This window comes from Argentina silus (genome assembly GCF_951799395.1).
Source record: "Argentina silus genome assembly, chromosome: 4".
Taxonomy (NCBI): domain Eukaryota; kingdom Metazoa; phylum Chordata; class Actinopteri; order Argentiniformes; family Argentinidae; genus Argentina; species Argentina silus.
The window spans coordinates 5,020,620-5,042,747 of record NC_139658.1 but is presented as its reverse complement, the minus strand read 5'-3'; the positions used below and the strand labels follow the sequence as shown (position 1 = coordinate 5,042,747).

The window sequence follows — 22,128 nt, the reverse complement described above, 5'->3', positions numbered from 1 at the left end:
TCTTGTGGTGGGTAAAGAAGCAGAACCGGGAGGGGAGGGAAAGGCAGTGCCATTCTCCAACCTAGATGTCCTTTCCCAGAGTATTCACCACACACTGCACTGAGCCTCTCACTTTGTGGCCCTTTCTGTAAGTCTGTAAAGTGACCTGGCAAAGTGTGTCCCTCTGTCTCTCACATCCTCTCTCTGTGTATGTGTGTGTGTGTGTGTGTCTCTCTCTCTATCTGTCTCACCTACAGAAGCGTGTGTCTCTCTGGTGTCTGTGACGTGACCTTCCCTGCTGCAGCTCCCTCTGAGGTGGGCTGGCTGTGCTCTGCTCTGGAACTCAGAGGCTCTTGTCCAATGTATTGGAGCAACCCCTGTCCCCTTTTGACCTGCGGGGCAGCTCTGGCCCCACGTGGTTCTCGTGGTTGCTGCCCTGCCGTGTCCCCTCCAGGGGAAACAGGCAGTTCTGACCCAGCACCCTCTGGGCAGCCTCCAGGTGGTTGATGCCCCTCTGGTAGCCACTGTTGATGCGACGTTTGGGGCTGGAGCCGGCCAGCAGGCGCTCAGAGGGGCTGGTGTCGGAGACGTCGCGGAGGTGCTCATCCTCGTCAGTGTCGGCATCAATATACTTGCTGATGGAGGAGTCATGGAAGGTGAAGACAGCTGGGGTCAGAGTAGTGCTGTCTGGGGACTTGGGTGGGGTTCTGCTGCTGGCGGTGGTGTAGACAGACACCTCTGGGCTCAGCAGGGAGCGGTCAGAGAAGGCAGAGCTGTCTGAGAGAGGACCGCTGGGGGAAGGGCCCGACTCCCCACCACTGCGGTAGTTAATCTTATAGGAGTGGCCTCTTAACAGGTTACCAGAGTAGGGGCCTTGTCGCATGTTATCTGAGCCTGTAGTACATTTGGAGGCAGAAAGCGGAGTGAGCATGGACTCATGCTCCAGAGTAGTCTGCAGGCCAGGGTTGGCGCTGACCCGTCCGAGGAGGACAGTGGCTGGGCTGTGAGAGAAGCGACTGCTCTCATGGAGGGCCAGACCTCCTGCTGGGCTGTGGGGGAAGCGAGGATTCTCCTGGAAGTCTGTGGCACAGCTGATGTAGCTGTCAATGCTGGACAGGCTCTTCATGTCCACTATCCCATCACGGCCCCCCAGCATGGGGTCCCCTGGACCTGGTAAGGCCCCCAGCTCTATCTCATCCCTCTGCCTGCCCGTCCTGGAGCCCTTGTCTTTGGCGTTAAGGTTGGGCTGCGACTGGGTCTTGGCCATCTGGTTGTACATCTCCTCTAGCTTCTGTGCGTTAAGCCGTTGGGGGCTGGAAGCCCTGGCCTTGTTGGGGGAGCCAGCTCCTGAATCCTGGGGGTTGAAAGAGCGGTTGGAGCTGGTATCTGAGGTGCCTGGTTTGGGGGTCCACTTCCAGTGACTGGGAGAGAGGTGGTTGTCGTTTGGCCTCTCGTTCTTCTCTATCACCACGTCCATCAGCTCTGCACTGCGGGCGAACGCCTCCTTCATGTTCATGGACACAATGCTACCGTTCCTCTTAGCCCTCTCCAGGGCCTCACGCCTCTTAACGGCCTTCTCCTGCCTTTTCTGCTCCTTGTAGAACTCAGAGAAGTTGTTTACAATGATGGGGATGGGCAGGGCTATCACCAGCACCCCAGCTATGCAGCACAGGCCCCCGACTATCTTCCCCAGTAAAGTCTTTGGGTATATGTCCCCATAGCCCACTGTAGTCATAGTAATAGTGGCCCACCAGAAGGATGCTGGGATGCTTTTGAACTTGGTGTCGTCCTCGTCTTTTTCAGCGAAGAACACCAGGCTGGAGAAAATCATGATGCCCATGGCCAGAAAGAGGATGAGCAGGCCCAGCTCATTGTAGCTGCGCTTTAAGGTGAAGCCCAGAGACTGGAGACCTGTGGAGTGACGTGCCAGCTTCAGAATACGCAAGATACGCATGATCCGGAAGATCTGCACCACACGTCTCACGTTCTGGAATTGCAGCACGCTCTTATTGGACTCTGTCAGGAAGATGGTGACGTAGTAGGGCAGGATGGCCAGCAGGTCGATGACATTCAGTGGACCCTTGAAGAACTTCCACTTGCTGGGGGAGGAGAGGAAGCGGAGCAGGTACTCCATGGTGAACCAGGCGATGCACACGGCCTCCACGTGGGCCAGCTGGGGGTTGTCAGTAGTCTGGCCAAACTCATCCGTGTCCTGCAGCTCCGGAAGTGTGTTCAGGGACAGAGCAATGGTGGACAGAACGATGAAGAGGATGGAGATGATGGCCAGGATCTGTTGAATAGAGACAAAAACATTATGAGACTGATGCACACTTTGACCCCCACTGATGGCAAAAATGGGGTCACACTTTATATTAAGTTGCCCCTTTACCTGTGTAGTAACTCTGTATTTAGACTAGTAACAATATTGTATTAACATGCTGTTACATATTACATTGGTAATTGTTTGTAATTGCATAGTAAGGAAGTTAAGTGGTTTATGTTACTACACAAGTGAAATAAGAACTGTTCCTTATGGTGTACACGGCAGACGCCCGTCCTTCCCCCCTCTATGTACACGGCAGACGCCCGTCCTTCCCCCCTCTACCTGTTTGCTCTCCTACTCTACAAGATCAAAAGGCAGGTTGTGCAGCGTACAGCAGACACCACACAGCAGACACCACACAGCAGATACCTCCAGGTCTCCCTTGCCGAATAGAGTCCTCCTCCCTGGATCCACCCAACATCAGACAACCAACCTCCATCAAGATCCATCATACTTCTTAATTTCATCCACCACATAACATTTCTGTGAAACTCTTTTCTCATTAAATATCTCTAAACGCATTCAGTTGAAGATGTGGTCTGTTAACTTAAAAAAAATACTATTTAACTACCAGTTAGCGTCATGCACTCAATATTTTAAAGGGGGCTCCAAATGTGTCTTGTGTCATAACCCCCATGCCTAATTTCATGTCTAAAATACTAAACATGCTAATTTAGCTATTCAATGGTAATTAATGATACACATTCGTTCTTTATGTATATGCCTTATGAGTTTAACTGTCACATTTATAACTGTATAAATTAATAATATCATAACCCAATAATTAAAGCTATTTTAGTCAATTGTATATGACCAGTCCAGCATACCCCCTCCCGGATATTTTTCTATTAATTAAACTTAGAAATGCCCACATGCCCTTGTGCCCCCTCCAGTATGTGCCTCTGTATACTACATTAATTACAACACAGGTATAGTGGCATCTCAATGTAAAGCGATAACCAAAAACTGTCACATCATTTGCTTCAACTTCCTGATTCAAAGAGAACACATTTTCACCCAGCATAGCCAATGAATGTACAGTATAGTGTTCTTGGAAAGGACTTCAAATACAATTCCAACATGCATTCTGTCTTTATGACAAGGTGTCCTTTCCAGTCAAAACTACAATAAATAAGCTGACACCAGACTTGTGTATGTTTGGTGGAGAGCTAATGGATGTGGACTGATGTGGAACAGTTATTAATTCATGACCCACTTATCTGACTACAATTGCTTCCTCACTATGAGTGAGCGTAAGAGGGAGAGATAATGCTTAGCCAGCAGAAAAGCAAAGTCTGACATTTAATCCAAGCAAAAAGGTCACACAATGGATGGAAAAATATTTGAGTGTCAATAAGACTGAATTCAGAAAAGCCTATACCTCTCATGGAAATTCATACAAATGTTGACTGTATACACTTCATATACAGGTAAGTGTTTTATACTTTTCAAGAGGTTCAGTAAAAAATTACTAAACGTAAGACCAATGTTTTTTTCAATATCAGATAACATTCATATCTCTTCAGATCTGGTAATCTGACCTTGACTTGATCCAACAACAACAACAACAACAACAACAACAACAATGATTTAACCTGCGGTGTTAACTCCACCGTAGTATCTAGTATCCTGAGCACTAGTGAAACATCAGGGGAAAGTTAGCCACAGGATCAGTGTCCTGACAGCTGCAAAGCCCTGAGTCCATCCCTGCCCACGGGTCTTAGTTTCTTATCCATGTTCTTCATTGGCCATCACTCTGCCCTTCAGTTCTTTTCCATTGATAAGAGAATTATGAAGAGATGCTGCAATCAGCTCTCAATCCCGGGCCCCAAGGGCTCAAATCCTGCAGCTTCCTCTTGATCTCCCCGCTGAGGCAACAGAGTAACTGCTTGACTTGAGTTATGATGATTCAGACAAGCTCCATAGTCCTGAATTAATGGTGTATATTTATCAATGGTGTATATTTATATACTTATGGCTGGCATGGTAATACATGACTTTACAGGCATTCTAATGATACCAAGCAGGAGCAATTACATACAGTACTGTACAACAACATTCTAACTACTTTACGTAGTGGTCCCATGTGGAGGGTCTATGCGTAGTGGTCCCATGTGGAGGGTCTATGTTCATGTCAATGTTGTGGTCCACTGAACACAAGGTCATAAGGACCCTCTGTCCCACCAGCTGTCCAAGCAGAGGATTACTCCATAGGAAAGACTCAGATCTCATAATCCCTAACTAACCCTGACTGACTCCTTAAATGCCTGACACAGGACTACTACTACAACAAGGTGGATGAGTAATGAATGAAAGCAGGACAATTCCGTAGTACGGTGTGTAAGGATTTAATATGGGTGAGTAGTACTCCAGATCAGTTGGCCAGTAGTGTAGGGCGGGAACACAGGTGAGTAGGACTAAGGAGGTGATTAAGGCTGATGTATGGCCTATAGGTGTGTGAGGGTAACTGTACAGACAACACAAAATATGCAGGATGGCCTTACAAAATAATACAGGAGGTCAAGACTGAGCTAAACGTGGAATTTCACCACAATGCTTGAGAGGAATGTGTAAGGAGATACCAGCCAGAATAGGGCAGTGGGAGTGGTTGTTAGGAAGTGATTGACAGTGCAAGCCTTGACAACAGTCTCATAATTTTGCATCTACTGCCAGGAGTAAAAGTGATGGCCAGTAAGGTAGCCTTATCTACGACCAATGAGAGAGGGAACACACTGTTGCCATAGCGTCATGGCAGACTTGAATAATAACCTTATCTGTTTATCTTCTCCTCTCCATTCTCATCCCAGTCCAGGTGGAAATCTGCTGTTTGGATCAAACACTCCAGGAGCAGGGCATGGATACTGGGAGTGAGGGCTGGGGGCAGGGGGCTGGGGTGAGCAGGAAAAGACTGAAGGAGTGGGGTGGGGTGACTACGGGGAATGGACATTTATTACGCTAATAAAACTGGCAATGAGTCACAGACAAAACAGCTCTGACCCTCTTTTCTTAAGTATAGAAAATTGTAGTAAAAATAATTTGTGTGTGTGTGTGTGTGTGTGTGTGTGTGTGTGTGTGTGTGTGGGTGGGTAGGTGGGTGTGTGTGGGGGGAGGGGGGGGGGGTCCAAATGTGCATGCTGCCAGGGAAGAAGTGGGTGTGTAGGACAGGAAAGGATAGAGCTAATAGGATTGTGACGCTATAAATAGGTTGCTAAGACTGGGAGTTTAATAATGGTACACTGGTGCTGTGTAAAATTGCGGTTATGAGGTCAAGTTCCACCAGGAAAGCCTGTTCCCTCTGGCCCCTATTCTTGTTACCATCCACAAGGAATTCCCTCCACAGTCTACTACACACTCCACTCTCTCTTTCTGTGTCTCTCTCCCTCTCGGTTTCTCTTTTTTCCTCTCCTCTCTCTCTCTGCTGGCTGGATGAATGAGTGCCTTATATTGTTATTAATTCTAATGAATGCAGCAGCACTGTAAAATACAGATTAACCATAGTCTGAATTTAACCATTCTTAACCATTCAGATGAACCAAAAACAGCTGTTTTAAGGGGTAAAGCTGCATAGATTGACACACAGAGCCATTGACTGTAGTGTGTGTGGACATCAAACAGCAATGCAGACTGATGATACGCTCACTCTAAGCCCTAAAGCAACCATGATAAGAAACAGTCTGTGTAAAAATAGTTGCCATGCCCTGGGTGATCTGTCTAAAATGTGTTTGTGTGTGTGTGTGTGTGTGTGTGTGTGTGTGTGTGTGTGTGTGTGTGTGTGTGTGTGTGTGTGTGTGTGTGTGTGTGTGTGTGTGTGTGTGTGTGTGTGTGTGTGTATAGATAGAAAACACAGTCTTATTTGATGAATGATCAGATTACGAGAGACTGACATAAAGAGAGTGATGTCCATGTGTATGTATGGTGGCATTCCATGGCCTGATGGACAGTGAATAGGCAGATACCGACAAGAGACAAAGTAAATAATTATTTTGATATGTAATAAACACTTTTAGATATTGTTCGTAATAATGGTGTTGCCAAATGAAAGTTCCAAATCTGTTAACTCGTTTAAATTGCTAATTGCTTTGGTTCAGTACATTTGGCATAGTTATGCAAACACACTAGAAGAAATGAAAGAAATGAACATAAATGATAAAGAGAAAGATAGCAAAAGAAAACAAGAGATAGAGACAGTGTAACGTCTTGCCCTGCTCCTTAGTTTATGTTTGTCTTTGTTTCATGTCAGTCATTCATTGTTTCCTGTTTTATGTTATCCTCACCTCGTCTCTTGTTTCAGATACTTCACTTCCTGCCCTTCTGTCTTTCCCGCCTGTGTGATTGTCTACTCTCTCATCATCCATCTCTGTGTATTTAGTCTGTGTGTTCCCTGTCTCTGTGCCAGTTTGTCTTTGTACCTTCATGTCATACGTCCCAGCATTTCCTAGTGATAAGTATTCCTGGTTTTTGATCTCTGAGTGTGTTTCTGACTTTGCCTTTTTGCCTACCCCTTTTCGGATTATCTGCCTGCCTTTTTGAACTGCCTACCTGTGTACTAAACTCTGCTTTGCCTACCCCCTTTCCTGGATTATCTGCCTACCCATTGACTGCCTACCTGTGTACCGATCCTTTTTTGAAAGTAAAGACTATTCTATTGGATTTACGTTTTTGTCTCCGAGTCGTGCATTTGAGTTCTCTGCCTAACAGTCATTACAGACAGCCGGGGAGAGCAGGAGCTGAGGGCCAGAGGGTCTGATCTGGCTCTGCCACACCAGATTGACAGCACCCGCCACTCAGACACGACTAAACAAACCCAGAGCCTTCTCATGTCTGCTGGCACAGATCCACCACCACAGACACAACACAACAAACAGACCAGGCCCTAACTCTGCATCAAACAAAACAAGGTTAGCCTAACCTTCAGCAAGCTATTTCAGGAGATCCCGAAGACACATTTGGGGTGAAGAACAGCCCAGACAGGCAGACAACACTCCCACCAAACTACTCAGAGGGAAAGGGCTATCTTCCAAGAAATATCTTACTATTGAATATTGTCACATATTGAATTCTAACTTGAATTCTAATCCTCTTACCCAGACAGAGCACTGAGCCAAGTGACAAGACACAACAAACACTTCCTCTCTCAACTTCTCAAGATTCTTGTGCATTACTGGGAAATTCCATTAGCACCAAAACACTTTAAAAGTGAGCTCTTTTCAGCTCTATGTATAGGAATAATGTCCTAATTTGCTACAGTTGCCGGATAATGTTTTCACTTTTCTGCTTCCCTCCTGCTTTTGTTCAGATGATGGTTTTTGATGAAGGCCTGGTTTTCATATATGATTCATCCACAGAGCTACATTGTGTCTATCAGTGTCAGGTGCCTCTCTCTGTCTGCCTGTCTCATAGGACACCACCATTGTGGAATGAACCTTGAACCTGGAATACACAGTAGACCTCACAAAGATCTGCGTTAACAAACCATTGACCCCTCTATCAATCACTTAGGTTTCTCTGGATCTGATAAATGCAGGGGAATGAGTCAGTTAAATCTGAAATCTTAAAAAAATCTTTAAAAAAAAACATGAAATCTATTAAATGGTGACAAATTCAGTTTTTCAGTCATTGCTTAGTCACTGTTGGCATTATTGTTCAGTACTGCTCAGATGAGTGTTGTCACACCCTGGAAAGACTGCTGGTGTCCCAGGTGGCTGCGCAGGAACTCCCAACGGCCCAGTGCCGTTACCTCTCTCATTAGCAGCAGGTCCAACTGAGGGCTCTAAGCAGCCTGTTCCTGTTCCTGTTCCTGTGCCTGTCCCTGTTCTTGAGAATCCCACTGCCCTTGAACTCACACAGCAGTCCCACAGGGACCTGCAACTGCCAAGGGACATCCCACATGGTCTCTCTCTCTTCTCTCTCTCTCCATCTTTCTCTCTATTCTCTTTCTCTCTCTCTAACCATTCTCTCTCTCTCTCTAATTATTGTGTCTCTCTCTCTCTCTCTCTTCTCTTTCAGTGTCTCTATTCCTATGAGCATGTAGCCTCTATAGAAGTGGTAATTGGTCTCTCTCAACTCCCCTTCACACTCCTCCCATTTTGATGCTCTGTTTAAGAAAGATAAGAGGCAAGGCTGTGTGTATGTGTGTTTGTGTGTGTGTGTGTGTGTGTGTGTGTGTGTGTGTGTGTGTGTGTGTGTGTGTGTGTGTGTGTGTGTGTGTGTGTATGTGAACTCATGGTCTTCCATGGTCAATGAGGAGTGAGACCCCCTGACCTCCAGCTATTCCATCATTCCCTGAGCCATGAGCTATGGTCACTGGGATATCATGCCATGCTCTCTGAGGCTGGGCTGCCAGGCACCGTCGCCATGACAACCCCCTTTAAGCTCGACAGGAGGTGGCTATGTGGAGCTGCTTGTGAAAAGCAAGTCTGACAGTCTCTCTCTCTCTCTCTTCGTCTCTCTCCGTCTCTCTCCGCCTCTCTCTCTCTCTCTCTTTTTCTCTCTCTCTCTCTCTCTTTCTCTCTCTCTCTCTCTCTCTCTCTCTCTCTCTCTCTCTCTTTCTCTCTCTCTCTCTCTCTCTCTCTCTCTCTCTCTCTCTCTCTGTGCTACCTCAATTTGTGCTCACAGCTTCAAGCCTTGTTTTCTCCTGTGTTTCCATCTCCCCTTCCTCTCTGTCTTTCTTTGAACTGTGTCTGTACCCTTCTCATTCCTCGCTTCCGTTTGACAATAAATATTTCCTTATTATGGTTATTGTTTACACGCTTAAAATGTGAAAATGCCTGTGAACTGGTCTATGGCTGTCTTGTGAGTCATGTGTAACATTGACTTTAGCTAGGGGAATTATCCATCAATGTTCTTCTGCTGACAACCCAGTATGAGAGTTGTCAGCAATGTGTGTTCATCATTCAGTATTGTGTGTTAATTTAAGCGTTCCATACGCTGTGTTGGAATTGGTTCATTAAATCATTTCATATGGACTGGAAATATCTTGGGTTGCATAACATTGCATTCATTTAAAGTATGAATCTGTGTCATATGTCATCCTTGCTGCTTGGGACTGTCAGTGGTTATAATAATGACAGAGTAATAATGTGAGTGTTCGATAATATGAGATAATTCACATTCCTGATTCTGAATGTAACAGTCTGCCTCCCTGCCTTCCTGAAAGAGATGGGGTTTCCATGGAGACGGGAGGAGACCATGTCTTCCACATTTCCCACAGCATGATGGTTTGAACAACACACACACACACACACACACACACACACACACACACACACACACACACACACACACACACACACACACACACACACACACACACAGGAACACACAAACTCGCATAAGCACAGTCTCATGTTCACACAGACAAATGATTATGACTGTATGCACATAGGCACACACACACACACACACACACACACACACACACACACACACACACACACACACACACACACACACACACACACAGACACACACACACCAGCCATGAATCAAAAACCAGCCTAGAACAGGGTATTATGGATGCAGCTGTGCCCAAATGGCCCCAGAGACTATGAGCAGAATGCAGCTGTGATCACCATATAATCTGAATAGGTCACACACTCACTCTCTCTCTGTGTCTCTTTCTCCCCCTCTCTGTCACTGACATAAACACAGCCCAGACAGTCAGCATGTCACTAATCAGGGCAGGCGACTGGACAGACACCCTGCCTGAACCATTCATCTCTTGAACAAATCCCACCTCATCTCCTCTCCCTCTCAATTATTCATGCATCTCAGATGAGGAGGAGAATCCAGACTCAGCATCTATATTTAAATTCTGGCCGTCCCATGGCAGCGTTATAAATAGAAACAGTATAGGGTCTGGAGCTCTGGAGGAGACTGATCCCATCAGGAAGAGGACTTAGAGGTCCCCACAGAGAATGATGTTAACCAGTGTTTACAGGAAGCCCCTTCACCAGGCCAGACGTGTAAGGAAACCCTGGAGGAACAGGTTTTGCTGGCGCAGCACTCTGGCTCCCTTTGGTCTCAGATTGTATGTATTATGCAACATGTTGTGTTTTTGTGAACCCTAACTGGATCTAAGGATTTATTGTGTGTATAGGACTGAGTGGCGGTCTGAGCTTGGATAATTGATGGGTATTTTTTGGTCACAGGTGTGCTAACATTTGCTCAATGACCAGATATGATTGTGATCGATTTGTTTGGTCAGCTGAGGACAGACAGACAGACAGACAGACAGACAGACAGACAGATACGCGCGCACGCAGGCAGGCAGGCAGGCAGGCAGGCAGGCAGGCAGGCAGGCAGGCACGCACGCACGCACGCACGCACGCACGCACGCACGCACGCACGCACGCACGCACGCACACACACACACACACACACACACACATTATCACATAAAATAAACACATATTCAAACAAATGTTGATCCTCCATGGAAGACAGCTGCAAGTACCACAGAAGTGACAGTTGCTATGGTGACAGTGATGATAGGCTTTTTGGCATTGCAGACATGCCACATAAAAGACTGTGAGTATGGGGGGTGGTGAGGGGGGGGACATTCACAAAAACAACACCATGATCAACAAAAGAGGAGACAAGCTACTCCAGACTGAGGAAGATGTGAAGGTTACTTCATCTATTCATCGTCAGTAACAAAACAAAGCAAACAGGCAAGACACACCACAGGCACAAACATTATTGAAAGTAAATCCCATGTTAATCCCATGTCCATACTCTCCCAAACAGGCACTTTGCACTCCAACAGTGGGAGTTCATAGTTCATGAGCCTAAAAGGTTTGACCCCTTGAGAGGCACAGAGAAGAGTGAAGGGCACAGAGAAGAGTGAAGGGCACAGAGAAGAGTGGACATATGTTATGACGCATAATACACACAATCAGATCAACCAGTCATTTGCTAATTGAATCCAGCAACAATATTTTCCCAGTAAGGGGAAGCCCCAATCTGAGGACATTCCCTGGCAGTTTTCTTTGAAAGCGTTAGACACACTGAGACTGAGATTAGCAGGCAAATCCTTGATGATGATGTAACACGGACAGATAGTATGAAGCAGCTGAGTTTCGAACAGGAAGAGACAGTGTCTGTGTCAAGGGGTCATGACTAAAACTGCTCATCTTTGACTTGAGTGTTTTCAGTGTTCACAATCCTGAATGTGATGTGACCCTGGGATCAAACTAGTGATACCATGGTACTACAATGGCATTAGCAGTCAATTCAGACCAGAATGTAGCTACAAAGGGATGAAAACCCATTTGAAATGAGTGACGCCTTGCAACACATCAAACCAATCAAACACCTTGTTTGGGGCGAAGCATTCCGTTTTTCCTTCAGTTTCTTTTCCATTTTCTTCAAAGAACAACTCCAATAGCAAAATAGTCACACAAGATGACGCACATGACAACAAGCAACCGTTCTATGGGCATGTGGGGGAGGGTTCTTGGAATGTAACATCTAATGAAATTGCCAGCACATTCTCTCATCGCTCCATCCAATTCAATCAAAGTCAGATTGACTCATCTAAAATTCTCCAGACCTCCAAAGGAGGCGTGAGAACGACGTGATTTGGAAGTATGTCTACACGAGACTAGCAGTGAATTAATGCTGCAATACAATTTTCAGAACATCTTGTCTGAAATGTGTCCATTGTGCTCATGTACTATAAATAAATGGCTACTTGTGTAAAAATGGAAAAATGTATTTGTGAGGTGTCGTAGAGTGTCTGTGTGGTCTGTGGTGTGTGTGTGTGTGTGTGTGTGTGTGTGTGTGTGTGTGTGTGTGTGTGTGTGTGTGTGTGTGTGTGTGTGTGTGTGTGTGTTCCTGCCTGCTAGTGGGTCTCTGACAAGGTCGAAAGTACTCTAGAAGTAATGGTCAAGTGCCCTCTCAGTTTTCCCCAAATCAGACGTTGGCTTGATGAATGTTTTTCCTCCTCCTCAGAGGAGGGTTCTATTTCTGTCCCTATGGCCTTCACACTTTCAAAGTCATTCATCCACCAATCCAATCTCTACAATGGAGAACTATCCTCCAATGAGTGACACTTAAGGAGAGCGAGTCATCTCCCATCCTGTATAATGCCTGATTTATAGGAGGCACTGTATTCTATGTGTCTATTGAATGTGTTGACCAACGCTACCGTGTAGAGGGTCACTCATCATAGTTATAGTGACATGGATGTTCAGCAGGGCCAGGGCAGAGACACGCCCCAGGGCCACAGATACAGAGCTCTATGAGACAATTGAACAACACACTGCAGACACAGTGATAAACACATTGGCTTATCACATACAGCTTTTCTGAAGTAATGGTAGTTATAGATCATTTCTGTTTTTCTGATTTTGTATACATAATGCCAATTTGCAGCATTGTGAGTGAATGTGTGGTTAGAATGACAACTCTGGTTGGGAACCCTTTATTTTACAGTAGGTAGGTACTTACTACTTACTTAGTACTGGGTAAGAGCGTTGATACCTGATCAATGCATATTAATTATGCTTGCTGTTTCTTTTAGATAAAGCAATTTTGTGACATTTAGTACCAGGTAGAATGGTGCTGAAAGTACCCATTCGTACCACATAGTTATTCTTATAAATACCGGTACCACAGTTATTTTTAATAAATGCTGGGTAAATACCAGCTGAAACAGGGCTGTAAAATAAAGTTTAGCCTCTGGTTTGCTATGCTGAAAGCTGGTTTGTTAGGTACACTCTGTGCTCAGTGTGGTTTTTAACTCTATGAATACCTTTGAAGCATTCAAATGTATGTGATCAAAAAAGACCTTTCAAACCAAAATGTTGACATTAACACTCAACAAATTTGATTAGACACACACGCGCACACACACGCACGCACGCACGCATGCACGCACGCACGCACGCACGCACGCACGCACGCACGCACGCACGCACGCACGCACGCACGCACGCACGCACGCACACACACACACACACACACACACACACACACACACACACAGGACCATGCATGCTGCTGGTTCACAGAAAGCACAGAACCTCTGGTTCAAGGCTTGGAGGGGATTGTATATAGCGAGCAGGACTTTCTGATTAAAACTATTCTTTAGATCAGCCCTCACACTGATCTGGGCTGACTAGCGTAGGAAAGGATTGCTTTTCTAATATCACTTTTGCATACTGTACAAACCATCCTAATTCAGCCTGAGTAATTTCTACTGAAGATATCTGTCTGGAAGGCAATAGAGATGGCTTGAACTCTGATTCACCCACAATGTCAGCCTATGGGTAATACACCCAACCAATCTATTCCCACAGTGATGCCTAGGTATCAACATAATAATCTCTCTATCTACTCTTTGTAGTCGTGAATAAACCAGCCTGCGACTGTATGAATGATGTGTACCCATCTACTGTCTACATGTCTACAGCAGCAAGAAACGTGAGAAACATTTGAATCACACTAAATAATGTGTTGAATGTATGTTTTTATGCAGTAGTATGTATTAGGGGTAGAAACCCAACATGTCATGAAAAATATACGCAATCCTAACCTGTGTGTGTGTGTGTGTGTGTGTGTGTGTGTGGTTGTGTGTGTGTGTGTGTGGGTGTGGGTGTGGGTGTGGGTGTGGGTGTGGGTGTGTGTGTGGGTGTGGGCCTGCTAATGCAAGCCTGCTTATGCAAATTCCATTTGTTCATACTGTATGTTTTATGCATGCGTTAGACAACATCAGTATGAACAGTAGTCTCTTAGCTCCCCTGGGACAGCCTGTGATAAAGTATCTCTGAGGTACAGAACCCTCCATGGCCACTCCAACAGACACACACACACACACACGCACACACACACACACACACACACACACACACACCCCCACCCCCACACACACACCCACAACCACACCCACACCCACCCACACACACACACACACACACACACACACACACACACACACACACACACACACACACACACACACACACACACACACATACACAGGTTAGGATTGCGTATATTTTTCATGACATGTTGGGTTTCTACCCCTAATACATACTACTGCATAAAAACATACATTCAACACATTATTTAGTGTGATTCAAATGTTTCTCACGTTTCTTGCTGCTGTAGACATGTAGACAGTAGATGGGTACACATCATTCATACAGTACTTCACACTTCGACCAACAGTGGCATCACCCAGGAAACAGATGTCTAACTCCATGACAACTGCATTTTCACCATTGTTAAGAGAGAAAAATTGAGACAAAATGATCAATGGAGGGAACATACCCTCTCTTTGTGACCACAGAAAAACAGACATACTTTTCTATCATATACTATTTGCAACAGAGCTGCATGCTTCATTTAGTGTACTGAAAGTCATGGACGACCATGGAGCTGAATGTGAGGGATGTGGGATGACTACTGTATGACAGATATAATGAGAATGATCATTCTTTGAAATGAGAAGCCACTGCAGCTCTCTCTCTCTCTTCCTCTCCATCCCTCACTCCCGCTCTCCATCTATTACTGTACTCTATGTCACTCTCTCTTTTTCTAACTTTGTCTCTTTCTTCCTCCCGGTCTTCTCATCTCCAGGCTACTTGCTCTCTCCTTGCGACTCGGATGCCTGAGTGCCCATCGTTCACTGGCAGTTCAACTCTGAATAATGAACAAGAGATGCTGTGCTCCCCCCCAACTTAAAGGCATCATAAAGTTAGGATCACCTGAGCTTCATACAAATGCCAAGCTCCATGATCCCTTATAACATCTCAAAGCAAATACAGCAGTTCCAGTACAGCCTGGTAGTTACCTGAACAAAGCTAGGTGCTGAACAAGTCAATAAAGACAGGGTAGTGCACTGGTGAGAACATAGCAAATGACAAAAGGTAATACTAAAGCCTTGGTATAGGAGCCCATTGAAGACAAGATACCCTGATTCTGTGCCTATGTGCAATTCCTGAACCTACATTATACTCTCGGCACAAATGATCCCAGCCTAGCTTGTTTTTCGCACTGAGAGAGACTCAGCTACAGTACTTAGCTATGGGATTCCCTCTGTTACAGTTTGATCTCTTCTTGTTAAGCTTTTTTTTTGCTATGAAGAGAATTGTAGATCAGAAAACAAAAACACAAGAGAACATGCCTTGAATTTCTTGAGAAACATTTTTGACACCATTGGAAGAAAGCCCAATTGAATTCAAGAGAACATTTTGTCCTAAAAAATTAAGTCTATATCCCCCTGTAGTTCTTCTGTCAGACTGGGATAATTGAGGAACTCTGTGTATGTGTGAGAGACAAGAGCTATTTTTAAACAGGGTGATTTAGCACCGTCATAGCAATCCATTAGCTCTGGAGATGCTATTTCACTAGCTGTGTGTGTGTGTGTGTGTGTGTGTGTGTGTGTGTGTGTGTGTGTGTGTGTGTGTGTGTGTGTGTGCGTGCGTGCGTGCGTGCGTGCGTGCGTGTGTGCCTGTCTAAGTAAGAAGATCATAGGTCAGATTATTGATCATTAGAGTAGCCCGCCTTTGACCATAAATCCATATGGTTAGAACACACGAGTAGCTAAGCCTGAGCATCACCAAGTCAATAGCCATCGGGAATCTATGACTTGTTACGAGGTCTGAACAAGATACCTAAGAAAAGGCTGATATGGCTTAGTGGATGTGGTCTTAAAAAAGGTTAAAGTTTCCACATGAGATCACTACTGACCTTGAGAGATCAGAGAGGACTTTTTAGAAATTAATCATCTGATACCAGGTCTCATTTCAGCGGGCACGGCTGTTGACGGTGAAACGTTATGACAGGCGCGATGAGGGACCGCCACCAATGCAATCGCTTAGGCACTCAATCTCACAGCACAAATTACCTCAGCCTATATGTCTGGACTCCACTTGCCCCTCGGAGGGCAGACACACAGGCAAACAGCCTGTGAACACCATGATGAGTGATATGACTTCCCCATCAGCCATAAATTCACTCATTTCAATAGGCCACACTGCAGTGTCTGGAAGATGGAAGGCCTTTGGAAGCTCCCACAGTGTCACAGTTTATATTCCCATTCTATGAGAGGGTGTGAACGTTGAAGGACATATTGTAGGTCTGAATAGGGTTAATCATGGATAGCATACAATATGTTTCTGGGCAGACTTCTTTAGTGTTCTTTTTTAGTGTGCCACAAGACTGTTAGAGGGAGAAAAAAAAGCACCTCATCATCACAAAGTTTGAGTGAAAATTCATCACCTGTCAGAACGATTACTCATCATTTATTCCATTTGAGTGCTACCTCATCACCTGCTTGACCGATTACAAATCATCACTCATTTCACTGATTCTAATTCAAACCCCTAATTCACCAGCTGTCAGACAAAGTCCCCCTCTCCCCTGACTCACGGCTTGGTGTCAGTCCAGAGGCAGAGTTGGCTTGGGACTGATTTATGAGTGGGAATAAAGACAAACAGCTTTAATTTGTCATCTAAAGTACGACATGAGAAAGACATAATTGGAATTTCTTGCCTGCCATTTGACGCACAATGCCAGTTGACAGCGCTGTAATTTGTAATTCTCACTGCCCGGACAGAGAAGGACAGAAACGTTTTTATTCTGCCTTGGTTTGTTTGTTTGTTCTGAAAATTGCCAGGAGCCAAACTCATCTAGATAATAACAAATTCCATTTCTCAACTTATCATCAAGCGCAATAAAGAACTGTCTGTAATAGCAACAACAACATAGCAACAACAACATAGCAACAACAAGGTTGTTTTGCCTCTCGCTTAAGAACACATTATGCGGTCAGGGATCGAGCATCTGAGGTGTACAGACAAGAGCACAGCATCCTCCTCTTTTAAAGACTCACAGTAAACTATAGAGAGTGACCAAGTCACACTACAGGAGATATATTCTACCAAGGCTGTACTTCATCATGAGACGGCATGCACCGAGTTGGTCTATGTACTGTACCGTTCCTCAAGAGGTAGACACTGTCTGCAACAGAAGAAGACGAGGAACACAAAGCTCCAAAGATCACCGCAATATAACTGTAAACCAATAATAATAGTCTATTGCTTTACTCCACTGAACTCTATAGCAGATTGACATTGGCCACATACTATATGGTAGAGTTATGTTAATGTAGTTCAATGTAAAAAAGCATGTCTCTACTCTAAGCAGACAGTGATACCAGTGATATGCCTGCGGTCAGACACAATCTCATTGTGTAGCAAGGCCATAGACCCAAATCTGATTTGAGACAGAGGCAGACAGTGCTGTGGGTGGGAGAGACTGTGAACGGGAGGGAAGCTGGGAGTCTCATGGAGAATAATTAATGTGACATTTCCTTGACATTTAGTTGAAGGTGTAGTGGAGGAGCCTGAGGAGAGAGAGGGTAAGGCAGACAGGGTAAGGGAAACGCAGACAGTAACATATCATTTTCATGTTCTCAACAAATATTTTACTTGTCGGCGTGCCTGTGCAAGGGAGGGTCGGGCAGTGGGCAGTGTGCAGAATGTCACTGCACTTCTGTACTAATGTTTGAAAATCAATCAAAAAGCTAATAACAAAACTTGCTGCTTGGCTGGCACCCACAAGCATGGACTCAAGTAATTCAGGACTCGGCCTAGTGACACGCACACACACACACACACACACACACACACACACACACACACGCCACCCCTCTTAAGATAATAAAATCAAACTCTCGTTGCCAGGTAACTGTGCTTGTTTTCACCAGTGGCCATCTGTTTATGGGTTGTTGGATGTCCAATCACAACACACACGCCCAGGAGAGGGGAACACAGCTGAGGTCCAGTGTAGAGGAGGGGCCTGGGATTGAGCCTGGACCACTGAACAGTTTGCTTTACCCCCCTGAATGAAGGCGTATGCAGTGCATCAGCTCATTCAGCTGTATTAATGCTTTTAGTCGCTTGGTTTGTGGTTTTACATTACCCTTTTAAGCTAATTAGGAATTGATCAACTCTCCCACTTATTGTGTGGAGGTTGCTTTTTTTCCTGGCACACAAGGTCTCTACAGAGTAGCTTCGTAATAAAGCTACTCAGTGGAGTGACATGAATTTACAGGCTAAACAGCTATCTGATCGGAAGCACTGCATGCATTGCGTCAAAGGGTTGTTAACTACACAATAAAGGAAACTCTAATGTCGAGAAACCATAACCCTCAAGACAGAGATATCAGTGCAAATCAGTGTAATTAATATTTGCTTGGGATGCTGACCAACCAGAAGATTCCCCATTGACTTCTGTAGAAAGGGTGATTGCAAATGTCTGAATAATGGAGACAGAACAGTCTAAATTCAACTAAAAGGCCCATTCCCTTACAGTAGCACAGCATTAACCTTAACCTTAACCTGATAAACATTGATTGTGCATCTCATTGATGCCTACAGTATGAATGAGACATTTCTCTGACACACTCAATGCACTCGCTCCAGTTTGTTTGTTTGTTAAGGTACAATAGCTCTCACATATACTATACACTATAGAGCATCAGCTGAAATCAGCCACTAATAGCTCTAATCTCTTTTCCGACAAAAAGCCAGCTGAGTGGAGTCCCAACAAGGCGGTGTGTTCCCTTTAAATGTCATTAGCAGTGGCGGAGGGAGACAGCATTCTCTTTGATCCCTTCAGTCCGGCCTAGGTGGGACTGATCAAAGGAGTTTCATGTCTCTCTGAGGGAGAGAAACACTGCTCAGCTCCGCTCTCCTCTGCTCTCCCAGGTTGCTTCTCCAGGTGCTGCTCAGAGCTGCCTGCCTGCCTGCTCGCTGTGTGTTCTCAAAGCCTACTGTATGCTTCTGTGAGAGATGTAAAGGTCTGCAGTATTGATGAAGGCTGACCCACTCTGACATCGTCTTCGAGGAAGAAATAACAGGCTGACCTCATCCATTTTACACCTGATCAGTTCATTGGGGCTCATGGGGCCAACAGAAGAGTAGAGGCCTGGTAGCCTACCTGTATTTCAGCATCCCAAACAAGACTATCCCGACTACTGACTGGTATACTTCTTGTACTTGATTGATTGGTAATCCACATGAGAAATCAATTTTGTGGTATGTTTTCTTATCAACACTAAGACCTATCTAAGTGCACCCTCCCTCTCTCTTTCTCTCTCTCTCTCTCTCTCTCTCTCTCTCTCTCTTTCTCTCTCTCCCTCCCTCCGACACACACGCACATGCACATGCACATGCACATGCACACACACACACGCACACACACACACACACACACACACACACACACACACACACACACACAGTTATGGCATGTGTTATATGTTTTTAACCACCCTAAGGAAAACCATGACAGATAAGTTGACTGGCTTTACAGTGTAGAACATTTGGATTGAAAGGTTACCTTTGCTGCAACAGAAGAACCTGGCTTTTCAAGAAGGTCCCAAAGTTTCTTGCGTTTCTCGGCACAACAAGTGTTGTCGAATTCTTCACCCTCTCTGTCTTTCATAGTGTCGGCCTCTCGTTTGAGCTCCTCGTTCATCTGTTCCTTTTTCTGATGGTACCTGGCTTGGCAGCAGGACTCCAGGTAGATCTCATCGATGCCCCAGTAGTCCAGTTCTTGACTGAACGACAGCGCGCACATCTCCTCCATCATGTGCAGCTTACCCGTACGGTAGAAGTTCAGAATTGATGTGAAGGCCCCGGGGTGCCGGTCGAAAAAGTATTCATTTTCGTCCAAGTTGTAGTCATCGCATACCTCCATAAGCGAGTCGTGGGTGTTGCAGTCCCTTAGTTTCCCTAACCGGGTTCTTGGTAATCTATCCAACGTTCTCCACAGAACCTCGTGTGGAAGACCCCCAACATTCAACCTTACCCGGCGATAACATGATTTGCTGCGGATGATGTCCACTGGTTCAGGGGGAAGCGATGTTGTCGACCGTGAGCCAGCTTTGTTAAACCCCGCTGAGGATTTCTCCATTTTGAACTGACGAGAGTTCCACAGAGTTCAATTCGTCCAACAGGCAAGGTCCGGGGTAAAGTTACAGACTACATTTGCGCTTGTTTTCTTTCATTCCTGAGTCTAGAGGAGAGAAAAATAGAAGATGAAATGTGTCAATGACAAGAGTCTAAAATTGAGCATAAAGCCCAGTGACCTAGAATCAGACAATTTCTCAAGGCATGCCATAGGGTTTACTTTATAATCAGAGGAGGGAATAGATTATTTAATCTGGAGTTAGACCGAGGGGGCTGTCTTTGCTCCCGAGCTATATTGTGGGTGGGGAGGCGCAGAGGAGAGAAAGTGAACGCGGCGCCAAGTGAGCGCTGTCCACTCAAATGGTGCTGAAACGACAGCCCGCTCTGTTCACTGGCGTGAATCAGAGCGAGCTCCCTAGGGGTAAAATAGTGGAGCCAATTGCGAAGCCAATACCATAGAGGACCCACAAAATCAGCTTTAAAGCCACGACACCCGCGCTCCGGATGCTAACCTGTTTCTCTTGAAGAAACAACAGCAGTTACGCTGAGGAGACCTTTCAAATTGAGGAAGCCATTCGTTCCATTTGTACAACTGGTAGTGTATTTGAAGCATAATGAGGTGATTAGCTTCAAAGTGAGGAGGTATATAGGCCTATTTTAAATCTAACAACCAAAACGAATACACCTGATTGATTGTTGCCCCCCCCCCCCCCCCCCTAAATTCTCTCACCGTCATTGGCGACGCACCCCCCCCCCCTTCCCAACCCCCTACCCCCGATATACCCCGACAACTGGACAATTTGGAAGACCACCATTTCATAGTTAAGTTACCATGAACTACGAAAGTTGGGCTCTTGGATTTGTCAATACGAACCAGTTGCATCTTATTTAAAATCATTTTTGAAAACTCACAGAGCAGAGCACAAAAACAAAATATAACCTGGATAGCCTACTTGGTCAATACGTATATTCTCCATAGACCTGTCGTTGTCACCGAACTTGGAAAACTTATTTTCTCCATATCATAGGCCTACTGTAGCCTACTTCAAGAAATTAATCAAATGCGCATCAGATGCTGTAATGTGTGCAATAGAGAAAAGTGATAACGGCTACTTCAAGAAACCCTTTTCAAGTAAGTCAATAGTCTCCTGTAAGAATTAATCAATCATAATTGGCAATCGAAGAAAACACCATTGATCTGGCATTTCTTATTGATTAGAGCTGTGTACAGATTGTCCTAATGTGCAATATTCAGAGAAAGCTAGAATGGGTGTATACATGTAGTTATTTCCCAGTGAAATTGCCTAACTGCCTGAACGACTAATTCATCAATGTTGTTTTGCATTTTTATTTCGCACATTCTAGGGGTTTGCCGGATGTCCAATCCTACCCTAGATGTAATGCTATGCAGAGTAGACATAAAACACATAGTAGGCCTATTTCGAATAAGCATTATAACACTAATACGATAACAATAATAATGTCATATACATTACATTTTCAATTAGACACTGACCCCACCACTTACCTTATAACTTTGGGCAAGATCATCCGATGCCAGCGACAGAGAAGAAAACATTCAATAGAATAGAAAAAGGAGGAATCGTCATTGGTTTATTACTACTCCCGGGTTCTAACAGATTCCATATCAAACGTTGCCTCGGTGGCACCGTCCTCCGCCTCGGACATAGTTGGGCGGGGATTCTAAACACTGTCTATGCTGAGAGTCCGCCTAGCATGTCCCGCATGTTTTAAGGGGAGATCAACAAGTATGTTGAGAATCCACACGGTTTTCTCTACCTGGTCAGCCCCATCTGCGGCGTGAAGGGCGGCGTGACTCTCTCTCTCTCTCTCTCTCTCTCTCTCTCTCTCTCTCTCTCTCTCTCTGCAGAAGGTGGA

General features: G+C 45.2%; 1 protein-coding gene across 1 annotated transcript; it reads right to left on the bottom strand.

The window, feature by feature from the left end:
- Window positions 1-322: 322 nt before the first annotated feature.
- On the bottom strand, window positions 323-20,233 carry kcnb1 (potassium voltage-gated channel, Shab-related subfamily, member 1; the record flags this gene model as incomplete). Its single annotated transcript, XM_083669309.1, has 2 exons — window positions 323-2,269; window positions 19,658-20,233. 2 exons carry the CDS (start codon window positions 20,231-20,233, stop codon window positions 323-325), a joined length of 2,523 nt encoding a protein of 840 aa, XP_083525435.1.
- Window positions 20,234-22,128: the final 1,895 nt, after the last annotated feature.